General features: G+C 43.5%; 2 protein-coding genes across 2 annotated transcripts in view; both read right to left on the bottom strand.

Annotated features, from left to right (window-relative positions):
* NECAB3 (N-terminal EF-hand calcium binding protein 3) overlaps positions 1-22587 on the bottom strand; it is a 157461-nt gene that overhangs the window by 28541 nt on the left and 106333 nt on the right. The window contains exons 6-10 of the mRNA XM_082271842.1: positions 18491-18627; positions 16663-16775; positions 16361-16440; positions 11767-11820; positions 8399-8511 (exon numbers count right to left, since the gene is read on the bottom strand). Coding sequence (XP_082127968.1) covers positions 8399-8511; positions 11767-11820; positions 16361-16440; positions 16663-16775; positions 18491-18627 — 497 coding nt within the window. The remainder of the gene's footprint in view (positions 1-8398; positions 8512-11766; positions 11821-16360; positions 16441-16662; positions 16776-18490; positions 18628-22587) is intronic.
* LOC309566626 (large ribosomal subunit protein eL19-like) lies at positions 9583-10272 on the bottom strand. Its single transcript, XM_082271844.1, has one exon. The coding sequence runs from the start codon at positions 10244-10246 to the stop codon at positions 9680-9682; it is 567 nt and encodes a 188-aa protein (XP_082127970.1). The 5' UTR covers positions 10247-10272; the 3' UTR covers positions 9583-9679.

Genomic DNA, 22587 nt, shown 5'->3' with positions numbered 1-22587 from the left:
GCTGAGTCCACCCCCTTGTAGTGGCCTTCCATTCCTTCCTCTTCAACCCCATGTATGCTTTACAGGCCTCGTCCTTCTGATATGCCATGTACCTTCATGCACCCCTTTGAATAACTTCAGACCAGGCATTTACCAGTTGATAACAAAAACACACAGGGGGGCGCCTCTACAAAAGTCCATAAATCCACAGGAAGGGATGGTGTTTTAAGAGAACACTAGGTGGGCAGCTCCTCCCAGAGACAGGAAAGGATCTCTGTAAGACAAAAAAAACACAAAGTGCAATATTTATAAGAACGTTAATGGAGCAGCAAAATAAACACTCACAAGTGTTCCATAAGAATGTGCATATCTAGTAGTATTAACAGAGGGGTCACCCAGGTTCCAGGCCAGTAACCAGCAGCCGCTAGTAGTGTCGGAAGGTGCGAGTCGGGTGACCGCTCATCGGATGTAGAGGAGGACTTCCATAACCATTGTGCAAAACGGAAGTGATGTCACGCCTGGAGGGAGGTCCTGTTGCCCTGGTAAGGCATTTCGAAGCTCCAGTCATTAAGCCATGGTTTGATAAAGGAGCTGATTGGCGCTCTGAAACGCATTACCATGACAACAGGACTGTCCTTCAGGCGTGACGTCACTTCCGCTTTCCACAGTGGTTACCGAAGTCCTCCTCTGCTTTCAATGAGCGGTGACCTAGCTCGCACTGTCTGACACCACCAGAGGCAGCTGGCTACTAACCTGGAACCTGGGTGACCCCTCTGTTAATACTACTAGATATGCACAGTCTTATGGAACACATGTGAGTGTTTATTTGGTTGCTCCATTAAAGTTCTTATGAATATTGCACTTGGAGGCGCTCCCCTGTGTATTTTTGTGGTCTTACAGAGATCCTATCCTGTCTCTAGGAGAAGCTGCCCACCTAGTGCTCCCCTAAAACATCATCCCTTCCTGTGGATTTTTGGACTATTGTAGTTTTATGAACATTTATGAACTATAATATGACACATAATACAATTGGTTTTATATGAGACTATGGGAGTTTTATACACTAATTTACTAGAGATTGCGCCATATAACTTACTGTTGATATAACAGTTGATAATCTTTACTAAAACAGTCTCAGGATATAGTCTTCTAAGTTCAGAACACAGATTCTCCCTAACTTTAGGCTGCCCAGGCATACCTTTCCAGGTAGTAGTCCATAAAAAAGTCCTTGAGGAGGTAGATTCCCGTGTAGGCATGGTTTACTGCAGGTTACATCTTCTCAGGTGGACTCTCACTCTTTTCCCATGTGGCCCCTCTCTCTCTTTCGGAGCCCGGCCCTCCCTTGCTCCTATTTATAAGCCAAACAAGGTGAAGGGCAGATCCTTAAAAGCCCGGGAAAACGCAAAACCTATGTTAACCCTTCCCCACCTGGGCAGTCCAGTAACTAACTGCAATAGCTACACACCATTAGGCACCTATCTACACTTACTTGACACTTATTGTTGCATCGCAAAAACAGTTTTTTTCCCATTATTGATAACTGCAAAAATGAATACTGCAGAAATGAAGAATTTTGGACATTTTATGTTCTACAGTGGTGCACATGATAAAAGGTGACTTTTTGTTTGGTCTCACAGCTAGTAAAATATAAAATCCTAAAAAAAATGTATTATTATTTTCACATTTTAATTAATTTTACAATACAAAAACAATGCATACTCTGAAGCCCCTACCCAGAGTGGGTATAAACATAGAATATACAAAATAAATGGATGTGAACTAAATTATTTCACAGGACATAACACCCAACCATGGTTCCATAGTACTTTTGTATTGATTAGATGGCAATAATAAAATGAGTTTATGTTTTACTAGCTGTATGGTATGTACTATCCTAGAGACCACATACAAAGTCCCCTTTCATTATTTGTACCATGGTTTATCAATATACAGTAGGTATAGTGGAATTTGAGGTGGTTGTTTTAAGTCTCTCATTTATTTTCCACTGTCTCAGTATTTGTTATGTTCTAGCAAATTTGCATTTATTGCACCTGAGTAGCCCACATTGTTGTGTTAAGGAAGGAATTTGATTGCTATTGCCAACACAGTTAATCTTTAGAAACTTTATTTCCATTGCAGGTACTCTCATACATTCCTGAAGGCTCCTATTTTTCAAGTTTGTTCATCATCATATCAATCATGTCATTCAGGGTTATGCCACACAATGACCTAATTTATGTGAGAATAATCACAAAAAATAGCACTGTTTCTTTTTTTCTTCGTAGAAATGTATTGAAATACTGCAAGTGACATTAAACCCATTAAGCATAATAAAAAATATATTATTCTCTATGGTGCCCATTCACATTATTGCACTGTGGTGCAGTGGGATTTTTTGAAAGTTGCGCATGTTTCTTTTGGTACACTTTTGTTAGTGGTGCGCCGAAATTTCGGCAACTGAAATTTTCGGCCGAAAATGGGCCTATCCCATTTTGGTCAAAAATGGGTCAAAGGTGCCGAAATGAATGGCCGTCGCGAGGAAGGGGGCGCAGCGCAGGTTTCAAAAATCTCGCCTCTGGCCGGCGGCCCGCCTCTCATTGATGTCACTACTACGCCTATGTGTATGAACTAACACACCGGGGGAGCGGCTGCTAATAGCTATAACTAAAGTGGGGTACACACTAGTAGAAAATCTGCCGAAAATTCCCGCCCGATGTGAAATCGTCCGATTTTCGCCTAGTGTGTACACAACTTTCAGCAGCCGATGCCGACATTTTCAACGGAAACAAACGGAGGGACAAACACCAACATTTTTTTCGTCCGTCCCCAGACGACCGATTTTCGTTTAATGTGTATGCAGTACGTCCGTGAAAAATAGGATACGAAAGGCCGCGCATGATCTGAAGTTGCTGACAACCCGGAAGTCTAGGAACAAATGTGCCATAAAAAAAGAAAAATCGGACGAGAAATTTTGTGAACATTTATGCACTGTCGACTAAAAACGGCAATGAACGCTGAGAAGACAGAGGAGGATATTTCGTCCGATTTTCATCAAGTGTGTACGGCCCTTAAGAGAGCCCTTCGCTTCCCTGTCAGGCGGGTATCTCCGCTGACAGGGAGTTGAAGGGTTCACTTAGTTATACCTATTAGCGACCACTCGCCTGCCCGCCCGCCCGGTGTGTTAGTTCATACACATAGTCGTACAGTAGTAGTGACATCAACGAGTGGCGGGCCGCCGGCCAGAGTCGAGATTTTTGAAAGGAAGGACACAGGAGGAGAAGAGAGTTCGCCTGCCTGTGACATGGAGGTGGCGCTGTGTGGGAAGAACCAAGCATGTAAATCCCACCACAAGTAAGTAGATTGCCATCATCATGGGGGGGGGGGGGGGGCTCGCTGAGGCGAGGTTAATAACCAATGGTATTTGTATTATTCAGCATGAGGGGGTTAATGTATTGCCACTGCTGGTCACTGATGCATTAGTGATCAACCAGTGGCAGTTAATTAACCCCTTTTTGCTGCATTAGTGCAACCAGTATCAGTGTCAGTGCAGTAGTGTTAATTAACACTGACACTGGTGCCACTAATGCAGCACAAAGGGGTTAATTAACTGCCACTGGTTGGTCACTAATGCATCAGTGATCAGTGGCAATACATTAACCCCCTGATGCTGCATAATACAAATACCATTGGCAATTAAATTAACCACTTGCCAACCCGTCACAGTACATATACTGCGACAGGGTGGCAGCTACAGGTGTACATCGCTGCCTGTTTCTGGCGTATGCCCCTGTTCTACCTATTTTAAAATCATTTGGGGGAAAACAGTCATTTTCGGTTTCGGTTTTCGGCCAAGGGCATCCTGAATTTTCGGTTTTGGCCCAGAATTTTCATTTCAGTGCATCCCTAATTTTTGTTGCAGTTTTAGTGAAGTTGTGTGCTTACCATCCAGTCTCTTTCCCCTAACACCAATGTAGACAATGTTGATATTGCTGGTCATTAGCCAAAACAAAAAAACATGAAAACCACATAAAAAATGCACATAAATGTAATTTAAAAAATGCACTGAAGGAAGCATGATTATGCAGCAGCACTAGTATAAATCTAGGCTATGAACTATTTACCACAGTGGTGTTGCAATGCAGGGGTTTGCGTCTCAACCCACTATGCTGAATAAAGTACTGCAACGCAGTGGTGTGAACTGACACCATAGGAAAAAAGGCAAGTAACTTTGTCTTTGCCCTGGAACCATTGCCTAGTGCAGCCCAAGGCAAACAGTGTGAACTTACTGTTGATCAACTCCCAACTGTTCCAAGCATCAACTACTCTTTCTGTATATAATACCTAATAAAGCTAGTTTTGAACTTTACTCCTGCAAGTTTAACCACTTTAAAACCAGGCAAGTTCACCCCCTTCCTGCCCAGGATAATTTTCTGCTTTTAGTGCTTTTGTACTTTGAACGACACTTGTGTGGTCATGCAACACTGTACCCAAATTAATTTTTTATTGATAAAGTTTTCTTTTGGTGGTATTTTTTCACTGCTGTTTTTTTATTTTTATTTTTTGCTAAACAAATAAAAAAAGACTGAAATCTTTGGGAAAAAAAATCCTTTCTTAGTTTCTGTTATAAAATTTTGCAAATAACTAATTTTTCTTCACTGATGTGCGCAGATGAGGCTGCACTGATGGACACTGGTAAGGCTGCACTGATGAGGCTGCACTGATGTGCACTAATGAGGCTGCCCTGAAGTGCACTAATGAGGCGACACTGGTGAGGCTGCACTGATGGGAACTGGTGAGGCTGCACTGATGGGAACTGGTGAGGCTGCACTGAGGGGCACTAATGAGGAGGCACTGATAGGGCCCTGGTTATCAGTGTAAACAATGTACTTACTGTGCCCTGTCAGACTTGCTGATTATCAGCTCCCCTTTCCTCATACAGAGACAGCGTGTGGGGAAAGGAATGCTGATAACAGGCAAGCCTGTAAGACACAGTTGATCACATGGTAAAGAGCCACTGTGATAGGCCTTTTACCCTGATCTGTGATCAGATGTGTCCAAAGGATAGTTACAGAGTGCACCCAATGCGCTCCTCAGGAGGACATCCATGGACATTATTCTAGAACTGAACAGTCGTGCTGTAGCCATCTTTTGGCAATATCACGATCAGGAACAGGTTAAGATCAAGTCCTCATGTTCTCGATCTTAGCTTCATACTGAAAATACCAAACAGCACAAAAAACTATTGAGGGACTTTAAAAGTTGTACAAATAAACCGCACAGCTGAACCAAACCGTGATGTAAGTAAAAACTGTGTTCAATAAGTCCTCTTTTTATATTATTCCAGCACCTTATATATAAATAAACATCAATGATACTACTTATTGAAATTCAAAAAATTCAAATAAATTATTATGTGAAACACAAACAGTCCAATAAATGTCCCACAGTGATCGCGTTACTTATAAACAAGCCACAATGAAAATGTTCCCATGCTCCTATATATAAAAAAAACACACGTGCCTGACTTGAATCACAATGCACTCAAAGGTGACCACACATATGGCACTTTTCCACTGCAAGTACCGGCTAGTACCGGCTTGGCTCTACTCGGCCCTGCTTGGCCCGGTTTGCTTTTCCACTGCGGTACCGCATGGTATAGTGTCGGAACGGTTCGGTACGGTACGGTATAGGTTTGCTTTTCCACTAAAGTAGTACTAAAGTTAAGTGGGTGGGATAACAACGGGGTGGGTGTGATTCTCTGACCAATCAGTGGCTAGTAGTGACTGCATTCAAAGGATTGTGGGATATGGTACCAGTTTGGTACCTGTTGGAACCACAATCGAGTAGGTACTGTTTTTTCAGAGCCGTACCGTACCGTTCGGTTCCATGCAGTGGAAAAGCAAACCTATACCGTACCGAACCGTTCCGACCCTATACCATGCGGTACCGCAGTGGAAAAGCACAAAAGCGTGCCGAGCCGGTACGGTTCTATGCAGTGGAAAAGCGCCAATAGACTTGCACTCACCACAATATTTGGCCTTCTATTGCTAGAATGGTCAAACTGCACCTTTGGGACTAGCCCTGTTGGGTATACTCCAGACGCACAATCCAGCTATCAGGGATCCAGGATTCTTCCTATATCATGCACTGCTACTCAGAAGAGATAAGGCTTAGCCACTTAAAATGTAGGGCACTCTCACCCCCCCCCCCCTTCCTGCCTAGACCAATTTTCAGCTTTCAGTTCTCATCGGCGTCCATGGGAAATCTTGGTCAGCTTAACATGGCACCGCTCCCTGTCTATAACATTGACATCTGTGGGAAATATTGGTCAGCTTGACATGGCATTGCTTCTAGTCTATAACATTGACATCTGTGGGAAATATTGGTCAGCTTGACACGGCACTGCTCCTTGTCTTTAACATTGGCGTTTATGGGAAATCTTGGTCAGATTGATATGGCACTGCTCATAAACCATAAGTGACAGGGATACCAAACTTGGGGAGCACTGAGAGGGGACCCAGGACTACAACATATCCATACATTTTAAAAGTGGAGTATGCCTGTACACTACACTGACTGCACTAAACTGACTGAAGACACTATCCACTAACTACCTGCCTAATCGCCATTGTCACACACTATATAAAGCTGCCGTGTAAGCAGCAGCCTTATATAATGTGGGGCGTGGGCTTAGCCTCTGAGCCATAATTGCCTTTGGCCAATCATTGCTATGACAGTACATTTTGCTGTGATTGGCCAGAGCATACAGGTAAGGTGCATGCTTTGGCCAATTATCAGCAATTAATGCACTGCAAGAGCGCAGTGCATTATGGGGCTCTCATCGGCAGGTGAACCTCCCCGCCGAGTGAACCATTTTTTCGTGTGTTCGCCTCAAGCACACAGCCCACCCCTACTCCTGAACCTTATTCTCCCTCCCTTGATGTATTTATTTACTTCATTACCAGGCACTTTTACCCCCTTCCTGCCCAGGCCAATTTTTCACCTTTCAGCACTGTCGCATTTTGAATGACAAGTGCGCTGTCATGCAACACTGTACCCAAACTATAAATTTTTATAATTTTGCTCACACAACTAGAACTTTCTTTTGGTGGTATTTATTCAACCCTGGTTTTTTTTTTTTTTTTGCTAAATAAATGAAAAAAAAAAGACAAAAATGTTGAAAAGAAACATGTTTTTCTATATTTCTGTTATAAAATTTTGCAAATAAATAATCATTCTTCATAAATTTAGGCCAAAATGTATTCTGCTACATCTCTTTGGTGAAAATAACCCAAATCGGTGTATATTACTTAGTCTGTAGAAAAGTTATAGAGTCCACAATCTATGGTATAAAATTGATCAATCCTGATGTACTGACAGCCTTCCTTTTTTTGGAAAATGAAGAAATTAAAAAATAAAAAAGTTCACGTTTTTTTTTTTTAACATACTGTCAGCAGTGCAGTACAACGTCATCATATAACTGGTGTGGCGGTGATCAGGGACATTGCCTGGTGACACAAAAAAAATGTAGCAATTTGTTTTCAATTTTTTTTTCCTTTTATTTATTTATTTATTTTTTTACGATTGTTTTAAACACACTGTGACCAGAACAATATAATGTTACCATAGTAGCATTGTACTACTCTGGTGAAGTGATCAGTATTTTTTTTTTTTTTTACACATTATGTTTGCTTATAGCAATGAATTTCATTGCTATAAGCAATCATTTTACTGAATTAAATCAATTTAGTAATCAAGTTTGTTTTGTTGTATTTAGCTGTGATTGCCCCTGTCTGTACCATGTGATCACTGTGACCACAGCTAGCAACATAGTTGTAGACAATGGATGGTATGAAAGGAGCCATCCATTGTTTACAATTGTCATGTGATCTGCTGTGATTGGTCACAGAGGTCACATGGTGCTGGCAGTAAAGGGGTACACTGACCAGTCATCGGCTGTGACAGATTGCACCACGTGGGAGGTGTGACCCAGGAGGACATCATATGATGTCCACCCGAATCGACAAAAGTCCTGCCCGGCTGTCATTTTGCTATAGGCCGGGTGGGAACTGGTTAAAGGTTTTTGTCATGTCTTCCCTTTTCCTTCTTTCCTCAAGACTTTACATATTGAGTTCCTGCAGTCTCTCCTGATATGTTTTATTCCTCGGACCTTTCACCATTTTAATTGCTCATCTCTGGATATCCTATCATTATCTTTTTGTACGCGAGGTCTCCAGAAGTGGACAGATTATTCTAAATTAGGTCTAAGCAAAGATTTCTTCAATTTGAATTAACCTGGTTGAATATATATTGAGCAAAGCCTACAATGAAAGGACATCTATCACAAATAAGTCAGCTGTGAAATTATTAATTACAATGTTACAATGGAAATCCACTGATATAAACCTAGTGTCCTTACTGTAAACATTGATCCTGGGTAGCGGTGAATTCTTCGTAGCTCCGTAGTGAGGCCTTAAATTGATCCGAACGAACTTCAGCAACAGGTAATTGTCTCTGGGCCACCAGGATATACTGTAACAAAAGAAAAGTGCACCAATGACTAAATGATTATCTGATGATAATGACTAATATCTAATTGAAAGTTATAGGTAAAAGAAAATGACAAATTTTGGGTTGTCCCCAATAAAGTGATAGAGGGGAAATCTTCCCATGGGGACACTGGTTCTGGTGGCCTGGGGGTCCCCAAAGAATTTTCCTAAATTTGCAGGTGTTTCCTCTCACTTTCTGTTTTGACTTTTGGAAAGGAAGTGAAGGGAAATCTCCCCAATGGGACATGGATGATAGAAAATGTTGCTTATAGTTCTACTCTAACTGGAAACTTTACAAAACACGTACATCCAGTAAGTATAGAAAACAAATAGAAATTCCACACCAATGCACCAACAGTTTAAGTTCACTGGTACTTTTTTGGCCTTATCATTTGCATGGTTGCGTATTTTAGTTGGAAATGAGCCAATTTAAGGAATGTCAATGTGACTGACTCTAGATATTGGAATTTCTCACTCCGGTTGGTGAAACAGAAGCGTTTTGGTAGTTTGGCAAAAGATTTTCTACTTCAGAAAAACTTCCTTGTTATGTGGTCAGATTGTGTTACGAATGTTTGGCAAACACAATATTAATAAGCCTGTACTGTACTTTTATGATGCATAACCTGATAAGAAATGCAATTTGGATCTCTGGGATTTCCTGTCTGCTCTTAGTGACATTTCTTGTAATCCTATCAATTTCATGGACCTGGAATGTTTTAAGATTTTACATAACAATACCTTCCCTCGAATATGTAAATAGAGCTTTCTATTGGTGGTATTTAATAACCACTAGGTTTTGTAATTTTTAAAATTTAAAGAAAAAAAGACCAACATTTTAAGCAAATAAAATGTTTCCATTTACTTTCTATTGTAAAGCTTATTGAAGCGATTGTAAAGGTTCAATTTTATTTTTTAATAGAATACCAAACATGTCATACTCACCTGCTTTGTATAATAGTTTTGAACAGAGCTGCCCTGATCCTCTTCTTCTTTTCCAGTCCCCAGGTGCTGCTCCTGACTCCACCCCCTGTTGAGTGCCTCTATGGAAAGACACTTTTTTTTTTTTTTGGAGGGGAGAGGAATTTTATTGAGCATAGAGCAGTACTCTATATATAAACTAGCAACATTTCAGGGCTTTATTTTTTGCTGGATTACTCTTCCTTTGAGAGGGTCTTGATTATTTCCTCTTTCTTGGCCTGAAGTCTTTCTTCACGGCACTTCCTTGCCTCCTTTGTCTTGGATCTGCGAGCTTCTGCCTGGTCAGCCAACAGCTTCTTGCGAGCCTTGTCTGCCTTCAGTTTGTGGATGTGCTCCATGAGAATACGCTTGTTCTTAAACACATTACCCTTGACTTTCAGGCACAGGCTGTGGTACATGTGCCTGTCAATCTTCTTGGACTCACGGTAACAGCTGAGCAGGCGGCAAAGGATTCGCATTCTCCTCATCCAGGCCAGCTTCTCAGGCATACGTGCATTAGCAGTACCCTTTCTCTTACCAATGCCCATGTGTCTGCCCTTCCTACGTGCAAGAGTATTCTTGCGGCAGTGAGCACGAGAATAAACAGTTACTGGTTTGCAGATAATCAGACCATCTTTAACCAGTTTTCGGATTTGCTGACGGGAGTTAGCATTGGCTTCCTTTGGATCCAGCCATACTTTTTTCTTGCCGCAGCGCAGCACGCTAGAGGCAAGCCTCTTTTGAAGTCTGAGCATGCTCATGGCTGCTGCTCTGCTCCAGCTCAGAAAGGCTATGGAAAGCCACTTGATCTGGGGGCACTCATGCATCCTCGCTCCCGAGCCCGGCTCTGTGTGTCCATTGACCCACAGAGCCAATGGTTACAAGTTAAGGGTAAGACTAAGTTCGGAATTCAGGGTTAGCCTCAGGGTATGTGTTAAAGAATACTTTTTAGGATTGGGTTAGAGGCAAGGTTTTAAGCATTAGGGAAAGGTTAATTTAGGGGGGAGGTTAACTTTTTTTTTTTTTTTTTTTTCAAATAAATTTTATTGAAAAATTTTCACAGTACAATAACCACAATCAAAACAACAGGTAATGAATGAATGAAGGTACAGTCGTTAACTTTTAGACCTCATGCACAGGCCTAAAGTTTAGGCCTCATTTCCCTGCTTCTCTAAACGCCTTGGCTACTAGCAGAAAAAAAAAGCAACTGAAAAAATGCGCCTAACGCCACATTTTGCACACGTGTGTAGGCTTGTTTAGGCATGTCAAGTGTTTGATTGTTAATTTAATCCATTGGCCAGAATATTGATTTATTTTGCCCATTGGAATGAATAAAGCCTCAAGCACTAAACGCGCCTAGAGTTTAGACAGATTTAAGTGCGTTTACATACGTTTAGGCATGTCAAGTGTTTTTTCTGCTCAAATGCTCCTCTCCTGAATCCACAAGTGATGGGGTTTTTTTTCAGCCTCTAAACGCCTCTCTTCTAATATGTGTGCATGGCCACTTAGGCTGACATAGAAGTGTGTTTTAGGGTCAGGATCAGGTTATTGGAAGTCTGTACTGAGAGACAAATGAAGGCTGCCATTGCTGACCTCACCCCCCAGATTTTAAGCTTTCATTATGGGAATGGGACATAAAAAAACCAGGGGGCTGACTCAGCTCACCTGACTTTACCAATAAGGAAAGTCACTGTTGGAAGGGCTGGCCATTTACTGAAATATTTCTGTAAGACTCTTTAAAGACAACTGTAAGGAAAGGTTGCCAAAAGATGAGATGACTTCTCTGGACAGACTTCTGTGCACAGGCTAAAACATGTTCCCTTTCGTGCTCCCAGGAATTGGACATCCTGGCTAATGCAAAGGCTCATGTGCATATGCTCGCCCGCACACGTGCGTGCGGTCGCTCGCGTGTACCTGTTACAATTGTTGGCACCAAACGGGCTGTTTAACCTCGGCCAGTGCTCAGGATCAGTGCTGCTTTATCATAAGCCTCCTGTGTATCCTGTGATTCTATATCCTGATTCCAGTTGCTGACCCGGCATGTCTTGACCACTCTCTGAACTCCACCTGCACTGACTTTCCACAGGCTTTTCCCTGAATATCAGCTGCCCACCTGCTCATCTGCTTCTGACCTCTTCTGCCCAGTGTTGACATCTGCCTTACTGCTAGCAAGACTTACAGGCACTTGTGCCACCCTATACTCCTGCGCCTCCTGTATATACTATCAGGGGCCCAGTGTCAGAGGTGATGGTCTGCTCTCAGGTACGTGATCACAACTTACCATTTGTGTGGTACTAGAAGTTACCCCTGCTTGGCCTAGTTGTAGTCGAGGACTCTGCAAGTATAAGAAAGAAAAAATACATAAAATAAAACCTCAAATGTTCAGGTAAGATACTTATTGCAATACTGCACTGGATCATAACCTACCTATGTGTACCATCCTCCTAGATAGGTGCTAGAAGAGAGTATAGTTTTGGGGTTTTTCTGCTTACCAGAGAGATTGCCAGGAAAATGTATATTGCTCACTGCCTACCAGAGAGCAGGATCTGCTAGCGAGGTCTGCTCATGGTGCTCAGGTTGTCTAAAGTGTTTAACACTGGTCCAATAGGGAGGCATATTTGACAGTGGGAGGAAACCTGACAAATGAGTGCACAGGCATTTAGTACAGCCCTGGTGATTAGCAGAGGAAAGTGCCTTAGTGCATGCTGGGATACTGTATAAATGCCAAGGGCGCATGTGCTCGGGGTCTTTCAGCTCGAAAGCGGGGTCCCGGAGGGAGGGGGAGGTTGCCCCATCCTCTGTAGAAGCTGCCATGTAGCCTCAGGTGGTCAACTAGAGGGGCCAGGGAGTCATAGAGGAGCTGAACCCAGATGTCCTGCAGAGCTGACTGGAAGGGAGACGCTGGAGAGGATCTGATTCTGCCTACAGTGAGTACAGATCTGTGTCATGGGGCCTATTCTGAGATGGCTACCCCTTCTGTGGAAGAGTAAGTGGACGGGTGTCAGTTAAGGGGATGCTAGAGACATAAAGTAGTTGCAACAAGTCTGCTGCTATAGAGAGCAAGAGGACTTAATTCCTCCATACATGTGGCAGTATGGTTAAAGCAGTGTGTCTGCTTCCACAAGTAACCTGGTGGGGCCAAGTGAGAGTTGTCCTTATCAACTGTAAATAGTTAGAGTTGGAGTATCTGTTAGAGAAATTAAGAATGTCTTTATAATCATTTATGTATAAGGCTGACTGTGACTCCATTTTGTTCTGCTTGAATACAATCTAACTGGTTTTAAATGCCCTATACTATATATGGTAATGGCTAGATTTCAGAGTTTGTAAGATGAAGCTTCTTCCCCTTTAAGGAAATGGCAATAAAAAAAGACATTCCTCATTGTCCTGGGGGAAGGGTTAAGTCAGGATGTTTAAGTGTATATAAATGTGCCAGCTAGCTTAAGAAGGCAGACAAGTCTCAGATAAGAAGCCAACTAGGCTAGCTACTGTGTATGGTGCCCTATACCACGGGTCACAGGCGGCTAGAACCGGTGGGTGAATATCTGACAATCTCCTGTACTTGTCTCCTCGTATACGAGAAATAAATCTTTCCTTGTATCAGCTTGTGGTCTAAAGGTGATTCCCCTTACAGTATCCCACTATTCCCTTCTCCCATCCAAGTTCCACAATAAATATAAAACCAAAACCCCTGGACTGTTTATTGAGTAACGAGCAACTGAGAGTAAGGTTGGATGAGGGAACTGTCCTTAAGTGACTGTCTATGGGTAATCAGAGGAGGCCCAAGAAGTAGTCACACAGCAAGCCCTATGGGGGACAGTGTTACATATGTAATTATACCACAATCCATCAAATATGTAAACCCTGTATGCTTATATTCATTCATGATACCATGGCAATCCTAACATGGGTTGTTTGATGTACACATTGATGTTCTGAGGAGCTGATTTACACACAGAGCAGGACCAGACTAAAGCTGGCCATATGCAGAGGCCAGATAATTTTGGCCAGTTCCTGATAAACCCGCCAAACTGCAATCAGTGGGTGGCCCTGTTGGCATGCTCCTGCCCAACATCCTTCAATTGGAAAATTGAAGGAGTCTGATTGAGATTTGTCATCCAATCAGAGGCAGACACTGTTTGGATATTTTGACAGCCAGTAGCACTACATTAAAACATGCATTAAAAAAGCAAATATGTTCATCTGTGCTGTTTAGCATAAATGGAAGAATCTGCCCCCAGGCTGAACAAAAAAAATCTATGTGTGTATGGCCAAGCTTGAGTCACATTTAGGACAGGCTAGGCTGTGGAAGGACAGGGACAGTAGCCTCTCTTGTCCCTGCATCATCTTGGCCATCTCTTGTATTGTGTTGGAATGCTGAGCTGTCAAAATGACAGCTCTGTCATGTCGATTATACTGATAGAGCTACTCTTCTGTGTAATACAGGAGAACTGTTGTCAGTGTGACTACTGGTCTGTATCAGGATAGCTGACACCACATCTGCTCTTAGATTGTAATCTCTAATGAGCAGGGTCCTCTGATTCCTACTGTATTGAAGTGTATTGTATTTGTACTGTCTGCCCTCAAGTTGTAAACCGCTGCATAAACTGTCGGCGCTATATAAATACTATATAAGAATAATAATAATAATAATAAATAGAATACAGTAGATCAGCTGCCAAAATGACAGAGCTCTGCTGATTACACTGGGATAGCTGCTTTGTGTGATCTATAGGATTGATATGTCAGTATGAAAACCTGGTCCAACTCTTCAATTATATACAATTGAAAGCTGCTATTTGAGCCTTCATTCCTACATTAAAGCTGAACTCCAGGTATGATCTTCATTGCATACTTAACACCTTTGCACCAGCGCCTCTTGGCCCTTTAAGAGGCTTTAGATGCCGGGAGGCAGGGTGGGGTTTATGATCACACGATCAGAAAGCTCCTGATAGCAAGAAGTGACCAGGAGCTTTCTGTTAGTCACTGGTAACTATCCTGAGAGCGCACAGGGCGTGCGCTCCCGCCACAGCTGTGTCTGCAAATTGGTACGCAAATATTAGGCCGGTCTGCGCCAAGCCCCACCCACCGAGAAGCCACATATTTGCGTATTGTCAGCTCCTAGGGGTTAAGTTGGTCAAACTTGGACCAATGTAAGTATGCTTGTCTCATATCTGAGGGATAGCTGGGAAAGCTGACAATCGCTGTAGTAGTCGGTGCTAATACAGTAAGAGTTGTGATCTTCTAGGTCCAGTGCCCCACTGCATACTAACCACAGGGAGTCACTCTCTCAACACTTCTGCCATTCACAGAACATATATATATTTTTTTTTTTTCAGTGAATATGAGGCATTCTCTCATTATTGATGAGGTAGAGAGGAGGGGTGGTAATGTTAGGCTGCCAGGCAAATTTTGTTTTTGGCTCCTGCTGTAGTCAGAGGAGCACTGATGGTTTAGTTATGTCTGCTTAGGGCTGCGCTAGCTGGGAGTTTCATTGCATCCCCCTGCCTCTAGAAAAAGTTTAGGGAGGGAGAATTTCAAAACACCGGCTTAAATATTAAGCAGGGCCCAGACAATCCCTGGGGAGGTGTGACCAGTTGGTGGCTGGGAGAGCTGATAAATAGTTTGGAGCCCTGAAGTGATTGTCTCTTCTCCCCGTCAGGGGATGGATCACTGAGCTGAGGAGGAAAGGTTTGGAGCCCTGAAGAGATTGTCTCTTCTCCCCCTGAGAGGATGGATCACTGAGCTGAGGAGGAAAGGAGCTGCTTGCCCCTGGCGCCCTGGGACTGGATGCTGATTACTGTATCTGCATCTGCATCTATGAACTGATCCTATTCCAGGACTCCTTGAGCAGTGCCTCCTTTCTGTGCTGCACCTTAAAGGTACTTAATGGTCCCCAGCCATCAGCCTGACGAGCTGTATTTGTGCGAAGCTACTTCATGGTCCCCAACCATGAACATGACTAGCTGTATTTGTGCTATGCTACTTCATGGTCCTCAGCGGTGAGCCTAACTAGCCATATTTGTGCCAAGCTACTTCATGTTCCTCAGCCGTGAGCCAGACTAGCTATATTTGTACTAAGCTACTTTGTGGTCCTCAGCCGTCAGCCAACTAGCTGTATTTGTACTAAGCTACTTCATGGTCCTTAGCCATGAGCCCAACTAGCTATATTTTTTTAAAGCTACTTCATGGTCCCCAGCCATGAGCCCAACTAGCTGTATTTGAGCCAAGCTACTCCATGGTCCTTAGCTGTCAGCCTGACTAGCTGTATTTGTTCTAAGATACTTCATGGTCCTCAGCCATGAGCCCGACTAGCTATACTTGTGCCAAACTACTTCATGGTCCTTAGCTGTGAACATGACTAGCTGTATTTGTTCTAAGCTACTTCATGGTCCTCAGCCATGAGCCTGACTAGCTATACTTGTGCCAAACTACTTCATGGTCCTTAGCTGTGAACATGACTAGCTATACCTATTCTGCATTCTACCTCATGGTCTTCAGCTGTCAGGGAATAAACTTTTCAATATTCACATTCACTTAGGGAAAAGATTATCCACAAACTGCTTTTTGTCAATTGTTTTGAAGTATCTCATTTCACCTCTTATTCCCCCCCAAAGTTTTTACCAGCAGTTCTACAAGCCCGAGTGAATGGACTGTTGCTGTGTGCCTGGCTGCCTCTGCACAGTTGTGGGGAAGAACCAGCAAATTATAGAAACTCTTTCAGGGCTAGTTCTATAGTAACATCAAGTTCTCCATCTTGCTTGATCGGAGAACACCATAAATTCATGGAAAAAATACAATGCATTCTGGGAAAGGTGTTGGTGTCGAGCAACCCCTTTCTTCCCCCCACCCTGTGGTCAGATGTAATTACATACCGTACACTCCAACTTATCAATCAGCTGCTCCAAGCGATTAATCTGTACGGACCACTGAGTCTCCCCATCCACAGGCAGGCCTAGAGAACACACAAGAAAACTTACACAGAGCCATCAACACATGATATAAACCTCCTTTTGTATGAAAATGATCAAAGAACTGACTATGTGATCAGAATTCCTCTGTCGCGTTTCAGCGGCACAAAGGGGATAATGCGATTGGCTGCTATGGCCAAACCAGATTATTTTAATCCTTCAGACACTTTCACAATCGAGACACATAGTGACAGGTAAAACCATACCATTGGCCAGTATTCCTGAATAAGGATCCGTAGACAGGGGGCACACAGATTTGTGAGATCGGCGGGGGCATCTGTGACCAGCTTGTTTAGGCTCTGCCTGTTTGACATCCTGTCTTGAAATGAAAAGAAGATGTGATTAATAAAGATACAATGCTGGACTGGTCTTTAAAGGCAGAATCTGGACAATACTACGTTCTGGGTGGAAAAGGGAAGGATTCCTTTTTTTCTTGCTGGCTAAATGCTGTCTGTGGCCTTACAGGGGACATTTCTATTCTCTTCCTGTTCTGTTCAATGGGACAGGAAGTGAGGGGAGATCTCTAAAAATTCTGACTGAATTGAACAGTAGGGGGAGATTTCCTGGAGCATGCAGAATCTGGTGCAGCTCTGGGCAGAAACCAATTACCTTCCAGGTTTTATTGTCAAAGCTTAAAGTGGATGAAAACCCGATTCATTAAATCTGATTTCATATATCTGTAGTGTTTACTTATCTCTCTCCAAAGCACCAAGTCCCATGTTTTCCTGCTGCCCTGTTCTTCTGTTATCAGCATAATAACTTCTGACAAATTCTCTGACACAGAAGATAAAAGCAGCTGGAAATTTGTGTTGGGGTGGGTGCTATAAATAGATAAGCAGAGAGCTGGTCTAATCACAGCACAGCTCTGCAAGTGTCTTCATTCTTCTGCCTATGTGGGGGGGGGGGGGGGGGTGCCTTTCCTCCAATCAGCTGTCACACGGTGAATGCCAAGACTCCCCTCCCACTGCTGAAAGAGGAAGAACAAATTCTAACAAAATGTTCACTTTCTAAAGAATATATAAAGCTAAAGACAGCAGATATACATGTAAAACATATGCAGGGAGGTTTGTTATCATCTGAGGCTGTTCACTTCACTGGATATATGTGAGGGTTTACATCCACTTTAATTGAACAAGCTTATATTAGAAGCTGATTGGCTACCATGCAAGGCTGCACCAGATTTTGAGGGCACCGGTTTAGTAAATCCGCCCCAAAGGGGTTCCCTAATTGGATTAGGGTAGATCATGTTGTCATCGACCCCTCCTCTCCACTTCATGCAATCAGAGAGCGCCTTGTGTTCACTGAAAAAAAAAAAACAAAGGGTTCTCTAATTGGTGGCGGTGCCAATTATGTGACCCCTTGCCTTCAGCTTGCAGAGGGCTTGCGGCTTTTACTACTGTATATGTAGCGCAGGCTACTATAGTGACTTTCAGCATCCAGAGCGGCCCCTCAGTTATACTCTAAATTATGGATAATTACATTTGTGCTAAGCTGGACCAATATAAGTTGGCAATAAAGATAATTCCTAGAGTTACCCTTTAAATTACATAAGATTTGGACTTAGTTCCAACGTTTTTTGCTAGATCTATACAAGTTTTTAGACTTGTATAAGTGCTTTTAGATTTACCTACTGTGCAGTAGATTGCACAGAGATTTTGCACATTGCAATGTGTGTGTAGCCATCTTAACACCATTTGCACACCTTGCAAGCAATTATAATGCATTTTGATTGGAAGATGTAAGGAAAGGTGCAATGTGCTATGCATGAAAGTGACGCGTATTAAGTGTAACAGAGATGCAAGAGTTTAATAGAAAGGTCTTCTAAGGCACGAGGAACTAAGGAGCATATGTGCAGGAAATCTATGACTTTAATTGTCTCTCCTCCTGCACTTCACTTCCTGTGACTGAAGCAAAACAGTGTCATCTGGCAAGGTACTACTATGAATAAAAAAGTTATTTTTTGACTGACGCACTTCCACTATGGAAATTAGTGGAAGTCTAAAATGCTAATACACACATATGGCAGTGTCCTACCTCTCAAGTCCAGCTTGAGCCTCTACTGCTTCCAAAGCACACTCCATGGAGCTTTGCAAGGAATGCAATTGGTTCATGGTTTCCCGGAGCAAAAACCGTGTGACAAATTGTTCTGTCTGGGAGGCATTCTCATAGTTCTGTGAATAATAAATGATTATTGGCATATATCAGAAATATCTTCAGATTTTTTAAAACACCCACCTGCACTAATGTTTGCAAGAGGAGACTCATAGTGAGCAAGCATCCTTTCCAACGCAAGGCTGAGAAACCTTTTACCCTTGACCTTTGTAAGAGAAAACACACTGGGCCAGAAAAAAATCTTTTCCAATTTAAAAGCAATCTAAACAAAAGTTGGAGACATCCATAATGTGGCTTTGATCTCACTGTCTCTGTTTGAGGTAGATTTTGGAATGTTAGGTATTGTAGGGGCCTCTATCTCTGAACTCTATGGAATTCTCTTTACTATAGTAGACTCTCTAGGCCAGGGGGTCTTCAAACTATGGCCCTCCAGTTGTTCAGGAACTACAATCCTCATCATGCTTAGTAATGTCTGTGACTATAGGAGTTTTACTATGCCTCATGAGATATGTAGTTCCGCAAGAGCTGGAGGGCCATCATTTGAGGATCCCTGCTCTAGGCGAATCCTCCCGTCTTAACAGGACAATAAGGTGTGCAGCCAGAGTTTCATGTCCACTGTCAAGTCCCTCCAAGTCAAGCCATATTTTTATACCCCTCCACCTTTGCTCTCCTCTTCTCTGCCTCCAAGTAAAGCTACATTTCCTTGGCTTTCCTCTGCCTTACAGCCAGGCATATTTCTGCCCAACTGCACTTCTCTTCTCTCTTCTCTCTCCTAGTCCAGCCACACCTCTCCTCTCATTGCCATGTTTCTGCCCCTATGGCTCTCCTCTGCCTCCTGGTCCAGTGACTTTTCTGCCCTCAATACTCTCCTCGCTTCTCCCTCTGCGTCCAGCCACATTTACTACAATTGCCGTGTTTCTGCCTTCACTTCTCTCCTCTTCCTCTTTCTTCTCCACATTTCTGCTCCTTGCTCTCATCTGCCTCCCATTTCAGCAACATTTCTGCTCCCATTGCTGTTTTCTGCCTCTCAGTTCAAACAAATTTCAGTTCCATTTGTTCTCCTTTGCTTCACAGTCCAGTTTCTGCCTTCGTTGGTCTCCTCCACCTCCTGGTCCAGTGATGTTTCTGCCCCCAATGCTCTCCTTTGCCTCACAACAAGCCAGCCATATTTCTATCATTAGTCTAGCCACATTTCTGCCCCCACCATTTTCTATCATAAGTCTAGCCACATTTCTGCCCCCACCGTTCTCTATCATAAGTCTAGCCACATTTCTGCCCCCACCGTTCTCTATCATAAGTCTAGCCACATTTCTGCCCCTACCGTTCTCTATCATAAGTCTAGCCACATTTCTGCCCCCATTGTTCTCTATCATAAGTCTAGCCACATTTCTGCCCCCACCGTTCTCTATCATAAGTCTAGCCACATTTTTGCCCCCATTGTTCTCTATCATAAGTCTAGCCACATTTCTGCCCCCACCGTTCTCTATCATAAGTCTAGCCACATTTCTGCCCCCACCGTTCTCTATCATTAGTCTAGCCACATTTCTGCCCCCACCGTTCTCTATCATAAGTCTAGCCACATTTCTGCCCCCACCGTTCTCTATCATAAGTCTAGCCACATTTCTGCCCCCACCGTTCTCTATCATTAGTCTAGCCACATTTCTGCCCCCACCGTTCTCTATCATAAGTCTAGCCACATTTCTGCCACTACTGCTCTCTGTTATCAGTCTAGCCATATTTCTGCCACTGCTCTTCTCTTCTGCCTCCCAACCAGCCATATGTCTGCCTCAATTGACCCCCTCTATCAAGATTCTAGTCTAATTTCTGCCCCCACTGCTCTCCTCTGCCTCCCAGCTAGCCATTATTCTACCCCCACTGTTCTCCTTGATCACCAGTCCAGCCACATTTCTGCCCCTACTACTCTCCTCTATCACTAGTCCAGTCTTATTTCTGCTTCAGTGCTCTCCTCCACCTCCCCATTCAGACACTTTTTTTCCCCCATTGCTTTTCTCGTCCTCTATTATCAGCCATATCTCTGCTCCCATTGCTTGCTTTTCTCTTTCATTTCAGCCACATGTCTGCCCTCTCTCCTCTGCTTCCACATTCTACCATATCTATGCCTACTGCTCCCCTTTACATTAAGTCGTATTTCTGCCACCAATCCAGCCACAATTTGCCCCCTATCACTCTTCTTTTCTTCAGTCAATTCCTCTCCCTCTGATTTCCTTCAACACAACTCTGCAGATAACAGCAACATGCATATCCTTATTTCAATCTGCCTCTGACTACCCACCAAATTCCAATTGTCTGGCAGCTCTTCAGTCAGATGGAGTGATCACATCACCAATTGAGATGTGACTGTGATAGGCAGGGAGGTTGAACACGGAACTCAAAGTAGTGGGTCACAAATTTTGGATAGATGGAAACATGAGTCTGTCTGACCCTGGATGTATTGGTCTATTGCCTTTTCCCACTGCAGCCTACCTATCAGCCAGCCTTGGGCAGAGAGTCATGCCACAAATTTACTTAAATCCCCCCTCCTCCCTCCTTCTCTTCACCCCTCTACCACTGTATTTGGCCACCTGGCATAAACCGAAGTACTTCCAGGTATGAGAGTATGAGACTCTCCTCCAGGGCCCCAGTACTGGGGGTAGAGGGAAAGCCAATAGCCCAGTAAAAGCTCCAACCACAGTAATTTGGAAAGAAGGGGAATGTTTTTTAAAAAAAAAAAAAAAAAAACACGGTGAAGCAGAGGTGCCCAAAGTGTAGATAATAATCAAAGTGTAGATAATAATCAATCTTAGGGCCCTTTCACACGGCGTTCCGCATGTCCGTATATCATCCTATTTTTTTGCGGATGATATACAGACATAATGTATGTCAATGGCATTGCGGATGTCAGCGGGTGACCATCTGCTGACATCTGATTTTCGTCCTTTCAGTTCTGTTCCTTTTTCTGGAACGGAACAGAACCCTATTTTTGTTCCGTTTCAAAAATGGAACGGATGCAAAATCGGATGTCAGCGGTGTCATCCGCTGACATCCACAATGCCCATAGACATACATTATGTCCGCATATCATCCGCAAACGGATGGGATGATATGCGGACATACGGAGCGGATGACAGTGTCATCTGCTCCCTGAAAAAAAAAAGTGCCGGAGCGGATCGCAATGAGGTCCGCTCCGTGTGACTCTTTAGGGCTCTTTCACACGGAGCGGACCGCATTGCGATCCGCTCCGGCACTTTTTTTTTTTTTTTCACGGAGCAGATGACACTTGTGTCATCCGCTCCGTATGTCCGCATATCATCCCATCCGTTTGCGGATGATATGCGGACATAATGTATGTCTATGGGCATTGCGGATGTCAGCGGATGACACCGCTGACATCCCATTTTGCATCCGTTCCATTTTTGAAACGGAACAAAAATAGGGTTCTGTTCCGTTCCAAAAAACGGAACAGAACTGAAAGGACGAAAATCAGATGTCAGCGGATGGTCACTCGCTGACATCCGCAATGCCATTGACATACATTATGTCCGTATATCATCCGCAAAAAAATAGGATGATATACAGACATGCGGAACGCCGTGTGAAAGGGCCCTAAGGGCTCTTTCACACGGGCGGTCCGATCAGATCCGCCTGTCAGTTTTTTAGGCGGATCTGATCGGATCCTCCATGCAACTCTATGGGGCAGCGGATGTCAGCGGAGACACCTCCGCTGACATCCGTATCCGATCCTGTCCGTGAAATCCGGACGGATGGAAACCCTATTTTTCCATCCGTTCAGGGATCGGATCGCATGAGAGCGGACAGGCGGTCTGCTTTCATCCGATCCCCCATAGAGAGCAGCGGGAGCTGTGACACCTCCCTCTCCGCACTGCAAGCGGAGACGGAGCTGTCATCCGCCAGCTCAGGGGGGATCGGCGGATCAATCCTCACTGAGCAGCACGGATCCACCTACGGAGGCGAACCGTAGGAGAACATGAAATTCTTGATATAAGTTGAATTTTAGTCAA

Source organism: Pelophylax lessonae (genome assembly GCF_965119305.1).
Source record: "Pelophylax lessonae genome assembly, chromosome: 11".
Lineage (NCBI taxonomy): Eukaryota > Metazoa > Chordata > Amphibia > Anura > Ranidae > Pelophylax > Pelophylax lessonae.
Note: the sequence above shows the minus strand (reverse complement) of the source record. Positions and strands in the feature narration are given on the sequence as shown.

Excerpts from the sequence above, each read along its gene's own strand:
- LOC309566626 (XM_082271844.1), bottom strand. The coding sequence starts at position 10,246 with ATGAGCATGCTCAGACTTCAAAAGAGGCTTGCCTCTAGCGTGCTGCGC.